The sequence below is a fragment of the Microcebus murinus genome, chromosome 1 (assembly GCF_040939455.1).
Source record: "Microcebus murinus isolate Inina chromosome 1, M.murinus_Inina_mat1.0, whole genome shotgun sequence".
Taxonomy (NCBI): Eukaryota; Metazoa; Chordata; class Mammalia; order Primates; family Cheirogaleidae; genus Microcebus; species Microcebus murinus.
In genome coordinates, this window is record NC_134104.1 from 10,120,907 (window position 1) to 10,141,592 (window position 20,686).

At 48.3% G+C, this 20,686-nt stretch overlaps 1 protein-coding gene and 1 long non-coding RNA gene across 4 annotated transcripts; one reads left to right on the plus strand and one right to left on the minus strand.

Annotated features, from left to right (window-relative positions):
* Positions 1-10,996: 10,996 nt before the first annotated feature.
* LOC105861522 (uncharacterized) lies at positions 10,997-20,307 on the minus strand. 3 transcript variants are annotated; one of them, XR_012919702.1, is made up of 4 exons: positions 18,301-18,465; positions 12,532-12,645; positions 11,941-12,019; positions 10,997-11,426 (listed from the first exon to the last, which is right to left on the minus strand). It is a non-coding gene; the product is annotated as an uncharacterized LOC105861522 (long non-coding RNA). The 3 variants fall into 3 exon arrangements; XR_012919708.1 differs by lacking the exon at positions 18,301-18,465 and adding an exon at positions 13,097-13,203; XR_001149579.2 differs by lacking the exons at positions 11,941-12,019; positions 12,532-12,645; positions 18,301-18,465 and adding exons at positions 19,769-19,998; positions 20,215-20,307.
* C1H21orf140 (chromosome 1 C21orf140 homolog) lies at positions 13,284-14,296 on the plus strand. The gene has a single exon (XM_012747056.2). It carries the CDS (start codon positions 13,346-13,348, stop codon positions 14,099-14,101), a length of 756 nt encoding a protein of 251 aa, XP_012602510.1. The 5' UTR covers positions 13,284-13,345; the 3' UTR covers positions 14,102-14,296.
* Positions 20,308-20,686: the final 379 nt, after the last annotated feature.

Consider the following 20,686-nt stretch of genomic DNA (forward strand, 5'->3'; position numbering starts at 1 on the left):
TAGATGGCAGTGGTGTTGGTAGTGATGAATGGTGTGGATGGAGGTGGTGGTAGGGGTTGTTGATGATGGTGGTGGTGTTGGTGGTGGTGGTTGGTGTTGATAGTGGTAGTTATTGGTGGTAGTATTGGTGGTGGTCGGTGATGTTGGTGGTGGAGGTGGTGACAGTTGACATTGATACTGATGGCACTGGTGATGATGCCATTCTGTTACAGGAAATAACTAGCCCATTGGCAATTAGTCTCTCAACAATGGCTGTGTTGCCTTGTTCTGCAGAATCTTCCACAGGAGAATCTAACAGTTGGTGACCTATGCTGTGGATTGAACCTGTGAGGTTCAGGTGTTTCATGTAGACAGAACAGATGCTTTAAGATTTCCTTACATTGGAAATCATATGATTCACTCAAATACTTTACAAATATCTGTTATTTATATACTTGTCTCTGCTTAAGAAAGAAATAAGATCTATAACTGATTAAAGAGATTGTGATTAGCAAAATTTCTACAAGTGGCTTGCAGCAGGCAAAGAGGAAAATTACATTTTGTACCAATTTCTATAAAGTTCATCCAGGTCAGCTCTTGGAGACAGCTCCTGGGCGGGAGATGAAATATTTTCTCCCGTCTCTAGAAGTGGTTTGCAATTAGCCCCACGATCTCATAAATATCAGAATTAAACCCCAAGCTTTTGTTTTTTGGAGGGTGAGACATATTTCCAAGGTTTTTTTTTCTTTTCACATTTTCCACATCTTCATTACCATCATCATCATCCCACAGATTGGAAACAAAAATATTAGTTTATTTAAATAGTTCATATGAGCTTTATGTGCGTGTTTGAGATGCTTACAGGGAAGGACAAAACAAAAGACAGACAGACAAAAGTGTAATCCACAGCGAGTGGGAATGCAGAATGCATTAAAATTGGAGTGCATGGTCAGGGCTTAAGTGAATTTAAGGATAGGACGAGTTGATCGGTACAACTGACCTTGTTGGCTGCCTCTGCAGCATGCATTTCTCCCTTCTTAACCCAACTCCCCATTTGCCTTCGGCTGTGGCTCCAGGGAGGCTGAAACTACACCCAGTTCTCGGGTTAGAGCAGAGACCTCAGTTAATCCAGTCAGTGCACCCCGTCTCCTCACCTCACTGATCGGGTTCAGGGTTGACACCTCACCTAAGCAAGCCACTCTGATCAGAATGCCCAGAATTCGGGAGCAGGAAAGCTCTCATTTGCTCAGGATGGCATTGAAAGCAGATCTGAACCTGGAAATGCTGGATCCATTTGCCACTATGAGAAAAAGCCAACTTGAGGGCAAAACCCAACATCTAGAGGACAGCAGCACTGAAAAATTGCAGAGACTACAGCCCTGGTCACCTGTGCCCAAAGCCTTAATTTACCACTGGGATTTTTCAGTTTGTGAGCCGACGAGTTCGCTTTAGTAAGCGTGTTGGCATGAGGCTTCCTTTTCCCTCATAACCAAAAATATCCCAAATGATGCTGTTACCCACCAGCTTCCGGGCTGCACGGTGGCGGGAGGTGGCGCTGGCTCCCCTACACCTGCCCACCAGACATGGCACTCCTGGGCCCAGGAGGGCCATTTCCTGCCACCTGGTGACTGTGGACCAGCTCTGGCCTAGGAAACCCTGTGAACTTCCCCTGCAGCCACTGCTCCTGGAGAAGACAGAGATAGTGCCGGCGGACTGTCACGCAGGGTGACAGCAAAGCGGAGGTGAGGCAGCATAAACCGAGTGAGGCAGGGTCTTATTGGAGCAGGGAGGAGACAGGTAACCCTGGCCAGAAATTGTCAGAGGGGATGTAAGGGAGGGCTCAGGGACAGACTGCCCACCCCAGAGCCTCTCAGGTACCTGACATTTAATAGTGATCGGGACGGATCACTTTTAGAGGAAGGCAGGGCCTGTCCAGGTTCTGAGTGATCCTGAATCACCCAGAAATGGATGCCCCCATCCCATGCCCCCCACCCCCACCAAAGTAGACTACTCCTCCTAGACCTGGTGGAGGGTTAGAGGGTGACAACAGTGTATGACAGAGGATAGTCTTCCACAGGCTATAAACTCTACTAAAAAGGCCGGGCGCAGTGGCTCACGTCTATAATCCCAGCACTCTGGGAGGCTGAGGTGGCGGATCGCTCAAGGTCAGGAGTTCAAAACCAGCCTGAGCAAGAGCAAGACCCTGTCTCTACTAAAAATAGAACTTAATTGGCCAACTAAAAATATATAGAAAAAATTACCCGGGCATGGTGGCGCATGCCTGTAGTCTCAGCTACTCAGGAGGCTGAGGCAGGAGGATCACTTGAGCCCAGGAGTTTGAGGTTGCTGTGAGCTAGGCTGACGCCACGGCACTCACTCTAGCCTGAGCAACACAGTGAGACTCTGTCTCAAAAAAAAAAAAAAAAAAATGACTAAAAAAAAAAGGGCATGCATGGAGTGTCGGCAACTCAGGCCGGTAAGTTACAGTAGAGCTGAAAAATGAATCAATAAACCTCAGGGAAGGGCAGAAAAAGAGACATGTATCATCCACTCTGAGCATTTGCAATATAATTAGACACACTGGAAAATTTAATGAAGTGAAACCACACAGCAGGATCGTGCTGTTGAACCTCCAGTAAAAGTCGTAAATGTCAAATTAAGCCACGTCGTCTCAATGACACGGCTCTCTGTGTTGCTTGCATGTGCGTGCAAGTCCTAGAGTTCTTTGGAGGACATCATTATTGTAATTATTACTTGCCAGGGGGCTGCCGAGGTGTCTGCCCTGCAGCGCTCTTCGTGGTTGGAGCCCTGATTGTCACGTGCCTCCTGCCCTCAGCGGCAGCCACGGCCCAGGCAGACACAGTGGCGAATGTGTTTCCCTGTTTGGTGCAGAGAGCGGCAGGGAGCTGCTGTCTCTCCAAGCCAGGCAGGGCTCTCCGTCCCACAGCCCGCCTTGCAAGCACACTTAGCATGGAGTATATTAGGAAGTTTAATTAGCAGAAAACAAATAAAGTTCGGGTCCCAGCTTGAGCGCAGGCTGTGTCCCCCGCTGGAGTCAGCCGTGCCTGAACAGGACTGACGAGGGTTTTTATATGAAGGGTGAAGGACAGATCTCCTAGAGGAAAAGAAATGCAGGGGCCCAAAGTCCAAGCAAGAATCTTGATATTTATCTGGGGGTGGGGTGCTGAGATCACAAGCCCATCTCCGAGCCACAGCAAGGGGCTGGAGAGGGGAGCGTGCTGACACGCTTACACCTGGAAGGGGACTTGGCGTGGCTTTCTCCAAAGGAACCTGAGCTTCGTGGGAGACGGATGAACACCTGAACCAAGCTGACAGTATTGCTGGGAAAACGGCGGCTGGGTGGGCCACCATTTGTCCATTAAAGGTGCGACAGGGAGAGAGGATAACTAAGGTTTAATAAACGCCACCAAATGCTAGGTGTGTTGACACATGTCAGCCCTGGCGACCCTCTTATAAACTCCATGATTTATTAGGAAACTGGCTCAGAGAAGTGAAGAAACTTGCAGATTGACACACAGCGAGTAAGAGGCTAAAAGCTAGCTCTTAACAGATTCCAAAGCCCGTGTAATGTTTCCATTAAGTATTTGTCCAAAAACGGTTTTTCTTTTCCTTCAAGGTGAGGAGTGGGAAGGCGGCCAGTTTTGGGGCACGGTGTCCTGGTGGCCTGCAGCTCCGTGCTAGGCTTGGAGTCAGAAGACTGATGTTTGTCTCAGTTTTGCCACTTGCTATCCGGAGCACTGCATGAAAGGGTGGCTGGGCTTTTGCTCTAGTCCTGGTCTCTGACTGCCGGAACAATAGTCTGGGGTGTGACAAGGCAGCACCTGCCCCTTTGGTTCCTAGATAGATGGATGTAGCTAGACATCAGTGTGTTAGAGCAGAAGGACAGCTTTGCATCTACGTAACTCAGGACTTGGTGTGCATCGGGGCTGGTTTAGCTGTGAAAAACCACCACCCCGATATCTCGGTGGCTGCAGGCATAGCAGCTAGCTCCGTGTCCTTCTCCTGCCCGTGCACACAGCGGGTCAGCTGGGGGCTGTGCCCTGAGACCAGGTTGCCACCGCTGCCCCTCTTGAAATACTGCCGGAGACAAGAACTCGGGAGGGTCCCGCCTGGGCCAGTAACTGCTCCAGCCTGGAAGGGACACAAGTCACTTCCACCCACCACTCGTGGGCAGGGATCAGCCCACGGCTCCTCCCAGCCACCAGGGGCAGGGAAGTGCACCTGGAAGGCAGAGAGCCAAAAATCCCAGGAGCGATACTCAAGGCGACCACAGGGTCAAACCGGCGCCGGGACCCTCAAGCCAGTTGTGAGAGGAAGGGGCCGCTCAGTGGCATTCCCCATGCTCCATCTTCTTTATTTATGTAAAACCAAAGCTCTCTGTATTCAAAAGTCTATACACATATATGTCTGTGTGAGAAAAAAAGCGTTTGCTCTGTTCCTTTCAAAGCTAGCCCTGATGAAATCAGGGTGTCAGCTGGGGGAAAAAACCAAAAAACCGAGTAAGCCCGGGGCCCTGCTGCTCCACATTCTGCGTCCCGGAGCCCACCCGCCCTGAGTAGGCCTTGTTCTATGACGAGGGTTCTCGCCTTGGTTTCTGCCTAGAACGACCGGAAGCTTCTACAACTCCCCCAGGCCTCGCCCCAGACCCACCGGTCAGACCTCCGAGGGTGGCGCAGATGGGGCAACTCTGCGAAACCCCCAGGCGACACCTGCCAGGTTGGGTCTGCCACTGCGGCCACCCTGAGGCAGCCTCCGGCCCGTGGCTGCTGCTTCTCTCCCAGGTGACGGCCTCAGGGAGGCCAGAGATGGGAGCTGGCCTCAGCCAAGCCAGAGGCTGAGGCAGGTGGGAGAGAACTCGGCAATCGCCCTGACTCATGCGGCCAGCGCCTTCCCAGCGTGGGAGGCGGCCGTGGGATGGGTGCCGGGGTGGAGGTGGGGGTGGGGGAAGCGCTGCCACTCCGAGACAGGCCTGGGGATGGTGGCATCCTCCGGGAGCGGAGGAAGCAGGAAGCTCATCCGGAGCCGAGCGTGCTCCACGGGTCCCAGGTGTTTACAATTCACACAGACAGAAGTGCACATCCACACGCAATTGCACACCGCTATGAATGTGCACACTCCCAACACTCACATACACAACATCCCACACATGCACACGCGCACTCACACACACACACTCCCACACACCTGTGCACACTCTGCGCTCGCACACACCCTCTGACATGCACACTCGCACCTCTCTGGTTGCACGAGACAGAGAAAGATCGAATTTGCAGGTGAGTGAACCTCATTCTCCCATTTTCCACGTGGGAAAAAGGAGGGCTGAAGACAGGCCAAAGAATGTGAAGAGAGCCCCTTGTCTCTTGTCCCTGGCCAGTTCCCCTTCATTCTAGAAAGTTATTCTCTCTCTCTCTAGTTTTTTTAAGACTTTTTTTTCTCTGAAGGATTAAAAGAAAAGAAAAAAAAAAAAAAGATAAGAAACAGGGTCTCTCTATGTTGCCCAGGCTGGTCTCAAACTCCTGGCCTCAAATGATTCTCCCAGCTCAGCCTCCCAAAGTGCTGGGATTACAGGCTTGAGCCACTGTGCCTGACCTAAAGGATTTTTTTAAATGACTCCCTTCCATAGAAAAAGAGGTGACCATGGACTCCTGTCTCGGTTGGTGGGGACGGGAGAAGGGGCACGCAGCCCTCTCTTCCCAGGCAGTGTGTCTCTTGCATGCTTTGATGATGACTGTCCCAACTGCACAGGTCACAACGTGTGATGAAGATGCAGCTGTAGAGGGGACAGGGCCTCTCCTGGCACTAAGTGCTCAAACACCTGACAATTTCCTCTGTTGCTGGCAGAGCAGCGGCTTTGTGACCTCATGTGCAGACCGGTTTCATCGGAAGCATTATCCCAAAAGCAAGTTTGGGAAAGGCTGACATGCACATGTTTGCACATGGATGGTGGCAGCATTGTCTACTGAGTCACAAATCAAGGTTTTTTTCCCTGGTGTGTTTTTCTTCCTGCCCTGCCTTTTGTAGGCAGATGCCAGGCGCTCTATGGCCTGTGGCCTGGGAGGAGGTTCGAGATGCCAAGCCAGAAACCTGGGGGCAGACCTACTCCCTGTGAGGGGTGAGGAGGCTGTGCTCCTTGTCCCAGAGAGGGAGCAGGGAGAGGATGGTGCCACCAAACAGAGGGAAAGAGCCAGGGCTGTCCCTTAGCCTAGAGTGGGACTGAGGCTCTTGGGTTGCAGCAACTGGGGGGTCCCAGGCTCATCGCTCTTGGTTATCCCAAAAGTGACTGGGTCTCCTGGGGCAGTGGCTTGGGGTACACCTAGATGGGCTGAATCCTGGCTTTGAGGTGCTTAGCCCCAGCAAACACTCCAGGGCCTGGTGACAGGACCACAAGGGCTTGGAGCTGGGCACCTCCCCAGCTGCCCACAGTAAGCAGCAGGTAAGGGTGACCGCAGTGCTTTAGGGGGCTGTAAGGAACCCCAGGGATGCCTGAATCCATAGTGATTTGATTTAAATAAATAAATGGGGTGTTTCCTGCACAATTGAATTTGTGGAATAAGACTCAAATCTGCCATGTCCATACACACATCTATTTATACTGGCAACTGCTTTGGGTTTTTAGTGTTTTGGTGGGTTTTGTGGTTTTATTTTTTGTTTGTTTGTTTGATTTTTGGTGCAACTAGTTCCTAAATACTCTCTTTTCTTTGATGAAGAGTGTGGTCTGTGGTAGGCGGAAGGCAGCCCAATAGAACTGCAGCGACACTCGCTCGTTGAATTTAGGGTCACTCCTCCATATCTTGTGAGTTCTCATTAAAGCTTTCTGTCCTTGAACTGAACAAACTTGATCTCTCAATTATATGAAATTAATTTAAATGCATTAAACATATTACAGTGTTCCACCATAGAATTTCCGTTGCCTGGGCAGTGGAGAAGAATTAGAAGTAATCTTTTCTAGAAAAACAGATAGTAGTGGCTCTTGGGGCCAAGGAAGACACTCCAGTGGGGAAGGTGTGTGGAGGGCTTCTGGGGGCTGGCCTGATTTGGCCTCCCGTCTTGGGAATTAGCTGCAAAGAGGTTGGTTAGCGTTAGGACTAGAGTTGGGTTAGGGTTAGGGCTAGGACTGGGCTAGGGTTAGGGCTAGGACCGGGCTAGGGTTAGGGCTAGGACCGGGCTAGGGTTAGGGCTAGGACCGGGCTAGGGTTAGGGCTAGGACCGGGCTAGGGTTAGGGCTAGGACTGGCCTAGGGTAGGGCTAGGACCGGGCTAGGGTTAGGGCTAGGACTGGCCTAGGGTAGGGCTAGGATTGGGCTAGAGTTAGGGCTAGGACTGGGGCAGGGTTAGGGCTATGGTTAGGGGTATGACTGGCCTATGGTCAGGGTTAAGGTTGTGTTAGTGTTATTATTAGGTTAGTGTAAGTGTTAGCGTATGTTAGGGTGAGGGTTATGGTTCATGGTAGCGTGGTGTGCTGCCATCACCCTCTAAATCCCCAATGTGAGGTGTGACCTCATCAATCTTTGTTCTGTCTCCTAGGCCCTTGGAATCCCCTTGGATCCTAGTGCCAGGAAAGGGACGTTCTGAGGAGGTATTAGTTTTCTTGCCTAGGTAGCAGTAGACAGGGATCCTCCCATGGAGAGAGTCGCCCTCGGTGACCCCTGGCTTTGTAGCGGCTGCAGAGGAATGAGCACATTTTAGCAAACACAGAAAGGTCCCCTGAGTGTCTCTGACGGTGCACAGTACAGAGGTTTGCTTCAGTAGGCCCCTCTGAGCCCCCAGGCACTGGTGCCTCTCGTTTCCTGGGACACCACCCCCAGGTCTCAGTGCCTGCCTTATTGCCCTAGGCCGAGGCTGGCAGGTGACCCTCTCAGAGGCCACCTGAGTCTGGTCTCCTAGTGAACCTTGGTCTAAGTTTCCAGGCTCCCGTGATCCTCCAAACCCACGGCCGCTGTGCTGGCTCCATGGTCATCCTCAAGGGCGTCTAAATTTGTGTGTCTCCAAGATCAAGAAAACGGGCTCCACATCTACTCGCCATCAAATTGGTACTGACTGATTAAAAGTATGGTGCTCAAATGGTGATAGTGCCCACCAGGGTTGGGGGGAGAGGAAGATACACATCTTAGGGTTGTAGGGAGCATTGGGAGGGGCAGGGAATACCTCTAACCCTTCCTAGGGAAAGGCAGAGATATACAATGTAACCCAAAGGTCAAAAGAAGAGAAAACAAACAAACTTTAATGGGGTGGTGGGCAGATGGGAGGGGCGAGGAAGGGAAGAATTTACACTTACAAAATAGGTGTGATGCGCACCACCTGGGGGTAGGACACGCTTGATGTTTTGGTAAGGCAGGGGGTGGGGGGAGGAATGGCAGGGGCAATATATGTAACCCTAACAATATTTGTACCCCCATAATATGATAAAATAAAAAATAAATAAATAAATTTATGTGTGTCATACCAAATTCCTCTTGTCATGGTTTTCATAATATATTGCCAGATTTACTCAGAATTATAGATGTTAAAACAATGAAATGTCATTTTGCCTTTCAAACTGACAAAGGTTAAAAGTTATTAACGTGGTAACGACCTGGGAAATACAAATCAGCGCAGTCTTTCTGGAGGGCGACATTGAACCCACGTGGCATTTGACTCCTCCATTCCCTGCCTTCTATGCACGTGCACTCCTGAACCTGTGAGGAGACACTCATCGTAGCACTGCTTGAAACAGCGACATAATCCAGATGCCCACAAAAGAAGGGATTCATCAGATAGCATGTACCCTGTCCATGCAATGAGTACATTAAAAAGAATGGGGTGTTTTCAGTGCTAATCACATGACAATATGTTTGTGATTTATCGGTTACAAAAGCAAGTTACAGAATGAAATATAGAGTATGATTTTTTTTTAAAAAAATCAAACATCTATTCAAGGGGTGTTTATCTACACTTGCATATCCAGGCAGCAAAGTGGGTAAACACAGAACCAGTTCCAACAGTGGTTCCCTCCAGCGAATGCACCAGAAGGATGGAATGGAACAGGAACAAGTGATCCTGTCTGGCTGGAAATCATTTACAACACGCACACATGTGTTTATAACTTAAAAGCTAATGAGTAAGTTATCTTGGAGATATCAATTCTCACAGGTTAACAGATTCTTCCTTTCCCGCTGCCCACCCCTGCTGCAGCCCTCTGGTGTTAAAAGGCAAACTCAGGCACGTGAAAATGTCAGTGAGGTTGTTTGCACTTTCAAGGATTCATGAATCGGGCGGCATCAGGCCACAAGCAGTTGAGCTGTCCATTGAATTGGGGTGAAAGGGGAGGGGGGACTTCTATAAGGTGTCCTCAGAAGCAAGACAAAGAAAATATATCTGATGGGTTAACGTGGAAATCCTAGGTTAGGGGTTAGTTTGGAGGTTTCTGATTGGTTAAGCTTAAGTTTTGCTTTACTGTTTACATTGGGTTGTGCTTCGATTTGCTTGCCCTGGAACTCAAGGAGCTGTCATGGAGCTCATGGAACTCACGGAGCTGTCTCAGCTTAATGGCCTATCAATTAATTGTTTTTGAACACTGGGGATACCTGAAAGACCAGAAAGTCTGCTCACCCCCAGGCACATGTGGAGGTTTAATGAGCAGAACACTTAGCAAACAGGAAGCGCACAGACCGCACATAAACAGAGCGCCTGTGACCTCATGCTAAGCACCCTCTGGTCCCTTGCTCTGATTTGCAGTCACTTCTTTGCACCTCTGCTCAGCCCCTTCCTCCCGGTCAACAGAGAAAGCTTCGGGTTTGCTGGCTGCAGTGACCTCGGGATCCACCATCCACTGCACGGTCACTGGGGACTTGGGAAGCGTTAGAGAAAAATTGTTCAGTGACATTGTTGAAGCACGGTGAGGAAGACTTCATTCAACGGGGAGACTGCGGCAGTAGGTATGGAGACCACTGCAGCACAGCCTTGCCGTGGGGAGAGAGATTGGGCTCAAGTCCAAACACAGAGTGGGCACGTGGGAATTTATATATAGCCAAGGAGCAGGGTGGGGGCAGCGATGGAAAATTACTAAGAGGAAGCGCCAGGGGGAAGGAGGATTTCTGGTTAATGTGATCTAACAGGAATTTTGTAGAAGACAGGCCAGGGTGACCAGAAGTCACCTGGGGCCTGGGTGGAGGACGACCAACCTGATCAGATGTTGAGAGTGATCAGGTATCAGGGCAGGGGTACTTGCTAAGCTGATTAGTGGGCCTCTTTTGCTAAATCTGGATTTGGTCTGAGCAGGGTCTCCTTCCGGGGGCCCATTTCCCACTGCCAGGGCCTGTCTCCTTGTGTTGGACCTTTGTTGGCCTTTCTTCTCTCCCACTAGGTGGCACCTTCCTTGAGGGTGGGGACTCTGCCATCGTTCCAAGATTTAGGCAGAGCCTGGAACCTGAAGGAGCTCAAGATTTGTTGATGACAGAGAGAAAGAGAGAAACAGAAGGAAGGAGGGAAGGGAGGGAGGGAACATTTTCCATTTTTGCCATGGGAAGACATTTATTTAGTTTGAACACTGGTCCTTGGTCTTGAATTTTTGTTGGTTGGTTTGTTTGTTCCTCCCTCCCATCACGTTTCCTTGTCCCTGCAGAGTCACTGCCAGCTCCCTTGGGCCCTTCTCCCCAGCCAGTCCCTGTCCACAGCAGTGGCAGCCGTCCACTGAGCTCTGAGTCAGCCGGTCACATCTGCTACCGCGTTAGTCCCCGCCTCAGTGCTTTGACATAGATAGTCTCCCCATTTTACAGACAGGGAAGTGGAGGCTGGTGAGGAGTGCAGCTGAGATGTGAGCCTGGGCACATGCAGTGCCAGAGCCTCTGCTCACGTCCTGGTGCTCAGCTGACCTCTGCTTCACCACACAGCCCCCTGGGGTCACGGTCACGCCCATCACCTTGGCCCGACACCTGCTTGGACTCTCTGTCCAGGCGTTTCCCTCTCTGACATAGAAGCCACACCAGGAAAGGCAAGATAAGTGCTTGATTCTTCTATTTATTAATTGACACAATAATACGACAAAGCCCTCCAAAGGCACTTCCAAAGGTGACTGATGAGTTTTTTGAGTACTCTTTTTAATGGTTTGTTTGATTTTTTTTTTTTACCATTGTAAACTCACAGATATATATTTTTATATATTTGTTCTGCTTGAATTTATTAAGTCATTATTTATTGACTCAAATTCTTCCATCTTTGGCCAATAGGAGCCGCTCTTCATCGGCTCTTGGGCTCTTTCCGCAGAACCCAGTGGCCTTTGGTGACTTCCTTGCTTTCAGGCTGCAGGAGATGCCTCAAGCTCATCTGTGCATTGCCTTCCTCAGACTCAGAATCAAAGAATTCGTGATTCCTTGAGCAGGCAATAATATTTAGGGGCCACAGTCTGGGGTTAGCGTACACATTGCTACTGGGTTGTTTTTGCTTCTCAGTCTTTCCAGCAGACAGAAGTGGGAAATAAACATTTTCAAAAGAGAAAAATAAGTCATTAATTAATACTGATATAGTCAATTCCTTTACATTCATATGATTTTAGACTGAAAAATCTAACATTAACATAATTACTTATCATAAGTAATTTTATTTATCATAAAACAGACATGAGTTTCAAAATAATAATACCAGTACTAGTAATAACAATGAAACCACTGAATATAGCTTCAGGTTGCATGTGTTTTTCTTTGTCCTCAGCATATATCCCACAAGGGAATAGATAATCCAAATATTATGTTGTAGGGTCATTTGAAATAAATTCATGTCTGTGATTCTGTTACTGACATGGTAAGTAGCTAGATTTATTGGTTTCTGTTTTATTTTGTATCATTTGGCAGTCACTTGTTTTCTTTTTCTTTTTGATTTGCCTTTTTTAAAAAATATATGAAATGTTGACAATTTCCATTGTAAAATTATAAAACAAGGTACATTCAGAGAAGCCTAGAATTCTTACTTTTTCCTCTCTCCTGTTCTCTCCTTCTCCTTATAAGGTAAGCATTTTAATAAGCGTTTGCTTGAGTCTTCTGTGGTTTCTGCTTGAACATATAAGCACACAGCATATATATGTATATTAACACACACGCACAAGATAACATAATATTTATACTTTTCTATATACCTACACAGGTTTCTCATATCCAAAAGTGAAAATTGAATGAGAGAGGCAAAGAATTGTTGCCCTAGAATTGATCCATTGCACTACACAGTGTTTCACATTGTTGTCCCAGGCAACAGGGTCCCTTGGAGTGGGGAGAGAAAAGGAGGTGGCTAAGCAGGGGGACAATGAGACCACCATTACCACCTCAACCAGAGAGCAGTCACAATTCTGTTCTACATATTTGGCATCCATATCAAATTTGGTCTAAAAGTGGTCTCCACTACTAAAAGAAAAATCCTAAGAGAAAAATGACTGCAAGCCAATTATCAACCCAAACCTGCTGATCCTGGCCTTTAGAAGAGGCTGTTTGGGGACCACATTCTTCATGGTAACTTAACTATGATAGGATGGTCTTACTGTCTGGGATCATCCAAAGAAAACTCTTACATGGGGAAAAATCCTCTTCCGTTCGACAACAGAGCAGAGGACCTGATAAATCATCTTGTCCGTGTCTTCATTCAAGGGAATCTTTTGTGCACATTATGAAATGCCTTTTTAGCTCTGATTAAGGGGACACGAAAATACAAAGGAAATTGAAGAGACTGCTAGAGAGTGAAGCAAACTGTCACTTTGCCTGTGTATAGGAAGTGAAACGTGCTTTCTAGATAGGGCATTGAATTCGCTCAAAAACTGGCAACCCCAGCGGAAGACAGGTGTGCAGGCTGACTTCCTTTTGCTTTTCGCCATACCCTCCTCTGCCATCTGGAGAAAACCACTCTTGATTGTGGTTTTACACAAACTCTGTGCACACGCAGACACACACCACCCAAGTCCAGCCCCCCTGGGCAAGTCCTCACTATAACCCCAGTGCCTGGCATAATGCCTGGAGCGTAGAAGGTGCTGGGTAACTATTTTTGGAATGGATAAATGAATGTAAATATTTCTCTCCCTCTAATGAACCACATGCATAGGGGCCATACACTTGGCTCATTACTATTAAAAGATTGCCAACCTCTATCCCAGACGTATTGCAGAAGTGATATTAAAGAAGCATTTTCCATGGGTAGCATCTGCCATTCCCACGTCATGTGAGCAAGCAGGGAGTCGTTCTGAATATATTCCATGATGCTTTAAAGTCCAAAATGTAGCTATGGGACTGACACAGCTGTAAGAAAGCCCTTTATGAGGTCATCATTCCACCACTGGCCAGACCTCCCCAGATGAAGACATAAGAGCTTTTAAAACCACTTGAGAAGCCACCATGCCTCACTTTGCAAACCCTCTTTTGAGAAACATCATTATCAGAAGTCAATTTGATAGCATCAAGAGGAAGCAATGCCTCCAATATCTGAAAACCCTAAGAATGCTGCAATCTGATGGATTTAAGACTGTATATTTTGGGGAAACCAACATTCCAGAAAGTCTTGTGACGGGGGAAGACTTTAATAATGGACATTTCATTCAAACTCCAAACTGGTGTATCGTGCACGCCGGTGGCAGTCAAGGGTGGGTGCCTTGGAAATACCGGATGTTCCTAAGAGACGAGCTGTGTAACAAACAAGAAGACAGCCTCTTCTCTGAGTTCTGCGATGTGGTGAAAAAGGCCTACGGCAAGTGTGCCATCGTGGTCAAAGACAGAAGCCTGCAGGAGGAGCTGAAGCCAAAGGAAGACAGAGAGGCTGAGGTCCAGCCCTATGTGACAAAGGTCATTAACTTAACAAGCATTGTGTGCTGCCCAGAGGTGGCCAAGTCCTGTGGCCATGAACTACTCTCTCTGCCATCCCCCTGTAATTACCTGAGCCCTTTAGACTCAGCCTGGTCTTCCCTGAAATGGTTTATCATCAATAACAGAAAAGAGTTTTGTTTGCAATCCATTGACAGTATCTATTCGTACCAGTATATACTTTTCAGCGATTTAATTAGCAAAGGGATTGCAAGGATAAACCCAAGCAAGTGGAAAACATTAACCCACAAAGTACAGAGATGGGAAAACTACTATCTTGGCAAATTTTCTTAAGGGCAATTCCTCCCACAAGTAGTGAGACTCTGTTATGGGTATGGTCTTTACCACCAATTTTGTTGGGTCCAGAGCATTGCAGCCAAAGACACTTCAACAGCGACTCACAGGGGTGCTGCAAGGACTGGGGGCTTCTTAAGGATGTTGGCCAAATGCTTTGAGTTTACTGGAGGTTTCATTAAATCTTGTTGATAAATGAGGGATCTCGACTCTCATCGTGTTAAGGCCACTTTGAGGGCTTTGTTACTGGGAGGTTTAGAGCTAACCCAGCCCAAAGGAGGATGGTGGTGAGCAGGAGTGAGCAGGGTTAAAGGTCATGTAGCCAAAATTTAGGTCCGAGAGAAAAGCAGAACTAGCATGCAGCTGCAATAGAAAGTGAAAACTGGCTGGGCACAGTGGTTCACGCCTGTAATCCCAGCACTTTGGGAGTCTGAGGCAGGAGGATTGCTTGAGTCCAGGAGTTTGAGACCAGCCTAAAAAACATAGCTAGATCCCGTCTCTACAAGTAATAATAAAAAAAAAAAAGTGAAAATTAAGTAGTGTGCCAACCAGTTTCAACCAACAAAATAATCCACAGGGAGCCAGCTTGCCATCAGCCAGGGACATTGCCCAGAGAGTGGCTGAGCAAGACTCTTTTCCTTCCTTCCTTGACAGCAAGGTGAGTTGGTAGTCCCAGCAAGGGACCTGGAAATATGACAGTGGTTGGTTGCAGTGGGACTTGGTGGGTGAACAGGTGCAGTGATGAGGGTCTGTGGAACCCCTTATCCAACCAACCTCCCGGCCAACTCCAAGAATCCCAACAAAAGGGCGTTAGACTTTGCCATGGAGTTTCAGCTCACGGCCCTTGTAGCCAAGCCACCTGCAGCTGGTACAACCATTCCCTGTTCAAGTTTGAGGCTGTTGCTGTAAGTTGTCAGGATTTGTGGTTGTATTTTTATGGAAAACGGCCAGACCACTATTAAACATGTCATAAAATTCACTCCTGTGTATACCTGTCCAGGCAGTAATTTTACAATAGAAGTAATCATTCTGAAGTGTGTAAAAAATAATTTCCACGGGATGTTGCCAGGAAAAGAGAAGGCATGTGTGGGGGCGGGGTACGTGGGAACTCCGTACTTTTCCCTCAACTTTGCTGTGAACCTAAAAAAATGGCTCTTAAACTGTATTTGAACATAACTTGGGGGAAATTTCTAGCTAACTCCTAACAGATGACTATACACGATTGTGAGGCCAGGTTCCTGATAACCAGGTGCAGACAGCGTCATTTGCTTTGCTTGTCTTCCTTCTCTCTGGAACCTTCCTATGTTATTCAGAAAGACTTTGTCAGATGAAAATAGATGTTCAGGCCAGGCACGGTGGCTCACGCCTATAATCCTAGCACTCTGGGAGGCTGAGGCAGGAGGATCGCTTGAGCCCAGGAGTTTGAGGTTGCTGTGAGCTAGGCTGACGCCACGGTACTCTAGCCCGGGCAACAGAGCAAGACTCTGTCTCTAAAGAAATAAATAAAAGAAAATAGATGTTCGATGCTTTTCTGTGACTGGGTGGTGGACTTCTGCAGCATTTTGTCATTGTTAAAAAAAAAAGGAACCCGAGTATGCATCCAAACAGCCAAGCACTCAGAACTGCCAGGTCCCAGTTGTTGCAGATCTCGCTGGACAGCCAATGGTGCTATATTCGTTTCCTATAGCTGCTGTTACAAATTACCACCAGCTTAAAACACAGGAATTTATTCTCCCCCAGTTCTGGAGTTCTCCCTCGGAGGTCAGAAATCAATTCCACCAGGCCAAGGTCAAGGTGTTGGCAGGGTGGTGCTCCTTTGGGGGTTCCAGGGGGGAATCTGTTCCTCAGCCTCTTCCAGCTACTGGTGACTGTCAGTATCCTGGCTTGTGGCTGCACCACTTCCTCCTCTTCTGTGCCAAATCTCCCTCTGCCTCCCTCTTACCTGCAGTTGTATTCATGCCCCACCTAGATACTCAGCATCATCTTCACATCTCCAAATCCTTAACTTGATCGCATATGCAGATTTTTTTTTTCCCCATATAAAGTAGCATTCACAGGTTCCAGGGAGTAAGATACCTTTGGGGACCATTATGCAGCCAACCACAGATGCCAAGCAAAGTCTCGTTCTGCCCATTGAAATACTGCATTTCTCATTGGCAATTAACCTGGGGAAACAACTTTTACTGTGTGTGTATTTGTGTGGTCTTTTTCTCTATTTCACGTATATTTTAGGATTTAATTTCCTTGAGAGCAAGGAATAGTACGCAAACTTCCTTGATCCCTTCAATGTGCTGTCACTGTGCGGGCCCAAGTGTAGGTGGCCTGAGTTTGGGGACATGACTGTGTTTTGTCCCACATCACATTGATTCCACACCTCCCCAGAGTTGCCGAGCAATAAACGCTAACAGCTGCACGTGCTGCATACATTTAATCCTCACAACGGTCTATTATGCAGGAACTATTGTAATCTGCATTTTGCAGATGTGGGAAACTGAGGCACAGGGAGATTCAATGCAGAGTTCACGCTTGGAGCCCTTATTCACACTGCCTCTCCACTAACGGGAAACTCATTTGATCTTCACGACAACCCTATCAGGTAGGCGCTCTTATTTTTGCAATTGTACAGATGAGGAAACTGAGATGTTGGAATGTCACGAAGGCCACCGGATTCCAAAGCTGGTGCCCCTCACTGCCATGCCTAGCTTAGTTACCGGAGCCTGGCTTTTCCTCTCTCACTCTCGTAATTTACATGGCATAAGGTTGGCCTCTGACATCACGCTAGACATCAGCTGGCAAAACAGCTATCTATCTACAGCTGGACACCACAGCACAAAAGTACTTCCACACCAAGCTGAGGAAGAGGCAGAATATCTTTTAAAGACACATTATTTTGCAGTGAGAAAAAAAAAAATGGAATGTTTTTGGGTTATCAGATGAACAAGATGAACCAACAGGAGCTATTTTTGTTTGAAAACCAAAACAGGCTTAGGGTTTTATTCCTTTGAGGCCGTGTTCAGTCATTAGAAAAGCCAGCAGAGGAAAGAGAACATCAGTATAACCAGATAGATCAAAAGCGCTGCCTTTAATGTGCAATTGAGTTACATAAGATTGTATTCATAATTGAGAAATGCCACTTTATATACTAAGTCTGGAAACTTCCAGCAGAAAGCAGCAGAAAGTACACTGGGCTTTGGGAATCGGATGGACCTAGTTGCAATCTCAAGTTTCCAGCTTATTAAGCTATGAGACTTAGGGTAAGTTCCTTTACTTCCCTGAGGCTCAATTAACTCATTAGTAAAATAGGTTAACACCTGTAAAATGGTGTAACTCATGCCAAGCCACGACATTGTGTCTGGCACCTACTGAGTGGTCAAGAAGTTGAAGCTGTTATCATTACAGTCCATGCTGAGGTTCAAGCAATGTGCCCACAATTAGACCTAATGTCACTGACCTCATTTCCTTTTTACTCTTTGAGGAACATTTTTACTTCTTTTTATCACCAGGATGTAATAAGAACAGACACATCTTAAGATACTTTGATCAAAGGAAACTTTGTTCTCTGGCATTTCTTTTAAGACCATCTGCAATAGGTTAGGGAATTAATAATATTAATAATGAGAAGTTTCTTCCAGTGGGGCTGGGGCAGGGAGGCTGGTGCGGATAGCCCAGAATCTCTTTGGGAGCAGCCACATTCAGTCCACTGTACTTAGCAACAGTGGGTGCCAATACACGACAACACGGGGCTGGGCCGCACACCTGTAGGGCCACAACCCATGAGGTTGGTGCCGCTGTTCTCCTTCTGAGTGGTTGGTTGATCAAACTTCCAGTTCTTTCTGGCCTTCACCGTCACTACCAACCACCTTCCCATCCCCACCCATGGACCAGGTGACTCCCAAGGAGGGGAGTGTCAGGAAATGGTGCTGGACCCAGGTCAAGGAAGGAGGGAAATAAGCAGAGAGAGCATGTTACCCATAGTTTAGTCCATCTGCATCAGATGGAGCCCACCTGGCCAATCAGGGCTGAGTTGCCCACCGAGGGGCAAAACACTCCTTCCATTGGCGATCATTCTGCCACATGCAAACTCTTCCTACACGCTTGACTTCATTCAGTTCAGACAACCACCTCATACAGCGGGCAGGGCAGTGATCATGGAGCTCATTTTACAAACGAAGACAAGGCCGGGGCCGTAGCTGACTCACCTGGGCATGTACACAACAGGAGTGACAGGAGGGTCACAACCCCGTAGCCTAGTCTCCCTGTCAAGAAGCCCTCACACCCATCTCTGCATGGTCCCATGTGTCAACGAGGATTAAGTTGGACTATGAATAGTCCACAGAGATGTCAACAAAATAGAAGGAACCCCAGCACCACCAAAAACAAGAAGTGTCAAGGTGTCAGTTCAGGGGCGATGATGGAACAGTGGTCACCAAGAGCCCAGGATTCTATCTTTTTACTCCATTGTCCCAGACTTGGTTCAGGCCTCAAAGTCACTTCACAGTGCAAAATGGCTGCCGAACAAGCCATTGCATTAGCATTCCAGGCAGTGAAAAAGTAGAAAGGGAGGAAGTCGGTCTCCCAGTGACGATCCCTGGCTTCACCCTGACACAGGGGACACCTACACTCAGGGGCTGCCTCACACCTCGGTCATGCTCCTCTTTCTGGCAGCGGAGGCTCCTTGAGGTCACGCTGGTACCAGCCGTCTCTCCCCTAAGGGACCAGGGCAGAGTGGAGCACAGATTAAAGCATGAGGACACTCGTGTCACCAAGCCTGGGGGACATGCAGTACTGTGAGGATCAGGCATCTGGGCATCTTCAGGAATGAGTCACTCAGACAGCTCTGCTTGCTAGATAAGACTTGAAAGAAAGCTTGGGGAGGGGTAACCCAACCAAAAGAATCCCAGATTTTCTGTCTGAACTATTTGGTTTCTGGAATACATCATGTACATCTCTGTTGCGTATGTCCTTGTTAAGCAGAGTATACGAAACCGTTTAACCTTTTCTGCATGACTGAGGTCACCATGATGAACATAACGTCATCATGTGTAGCGTTCCCGTGTGGGGACTGCTGGCACATGTAGATCATGCAGTGAACTCTCAGGCCCACTTCTGAAAGGCCATCCTGGGGCTCTCCTGTGGGCAGAGAATGTGGATTTCAGTCTCTGCCCTTTGCAATGTCTTCCTGCTACCTGGGGACGGTCACCTCTTTGGTACATATTTGTTCTCTGTCATGGCCCAGAGGGCTGCTGGACAGCGTGTCCAGATGGGGCTGTGGCAGTGGGCCTTAGCACTCTATCCTCCTACCTACAGCCAGCCGTGCACACGTGCAGCCAACCAATTATTTAAAATCAAACAACGAATCTACTTATTTCACATACCTATGGAAGGGAACAATGTCAGTAACTCCAATCAGTGATTAACCATCTCCCCCTAGTGGTGCAAGAGTGTATAGGAAAGGTAACTGAAAATAAAACCCCAAACCCCAAAATGCTCTTCACAGAAAACCCATAGGCATGCTCGGTGATTTAGTCCAATCCTTGCCATCTTCCACTATGTTTTCCAAGAAGGTGGCCACAGGTTGCACAAATTCCAAAGCTTAGCTTTAAATCCCAAAGCCTAGGAAATCGCCTGTGTTTAAAATACACTTGAGTATCTACCGGTCAGACATACTTGATTCTCCATGAAAAGCCAACAGACCCTCCGCCTTGGATTTCTGGGGCTCATGGCTGGGTGTGCATGAGGGAGGAAGTGGCGCCCAGAGTGAACGGGTCGGCTGCCAGGCATGGCGGGAGCAGGCGATGCCCCAGTCCTGCGGAGTGAGATGTCAGCAGAGGCCAGGCCCCCGGAGCAGGAGCAGGGTCCAAGGTGGGCAGGGCACACTGCCAGGCTGCAGAGGGGACCTGTCGAAGGCAGGAGGGTAGGCTGTGGCCTGGGTCAGTGCTGGGCCCCATCTGAGCAGGTTGCCGAAACCCAAGGGCATTATGCCTCTGCTCAGGTCACACACCCATGCTCCAAGAGGACTCCAGGCCACAGCGGGGTTAGGCAGAGTGGCGTCCCCAGAGCTCCCAGGCAAAGGCTGGAGCAGCCTCCTATAGGGGGCGGAGGTACCAGCTTACGTGAAAATCCTCTTCTGACTGTGAGGTCTGCAGCCTGCAGCACCACGGTCGGTTCTGTACTTAGAACGTAGAGCCTACGTAAATTCTTTCCTGCTTCCTACATTGTGACTGTAACTCCCCCGACTCCTCATGCTGAAAATGCAAAGCTCCACCAAACTGGCAACAGTGGGTGGGGTTGACATCTATTAATAGACGCTCCTGCACGTTTTCCACGTGGCCATCAGCAGCGACACAAACATGCCACCGTATTCACGGCCCCAGTTACTGTGTCTTCATGCCCCGTCCACCCTGGTATCTGGAGAGAAGTGAGAGAATTTGAACCTGTACCACAGGGAATGGCCTGGGGTAACAAACAGCAAAAGATATTTTCTGTCTCTTTAAAACTTCCCTGATCCTTTTGGGAAACTAAGGTCTGCAATCCCAGTCTGCGGCAGGTGGTCGGGAGGAGCAGGGGACTGTCTTTTGTTCTTTG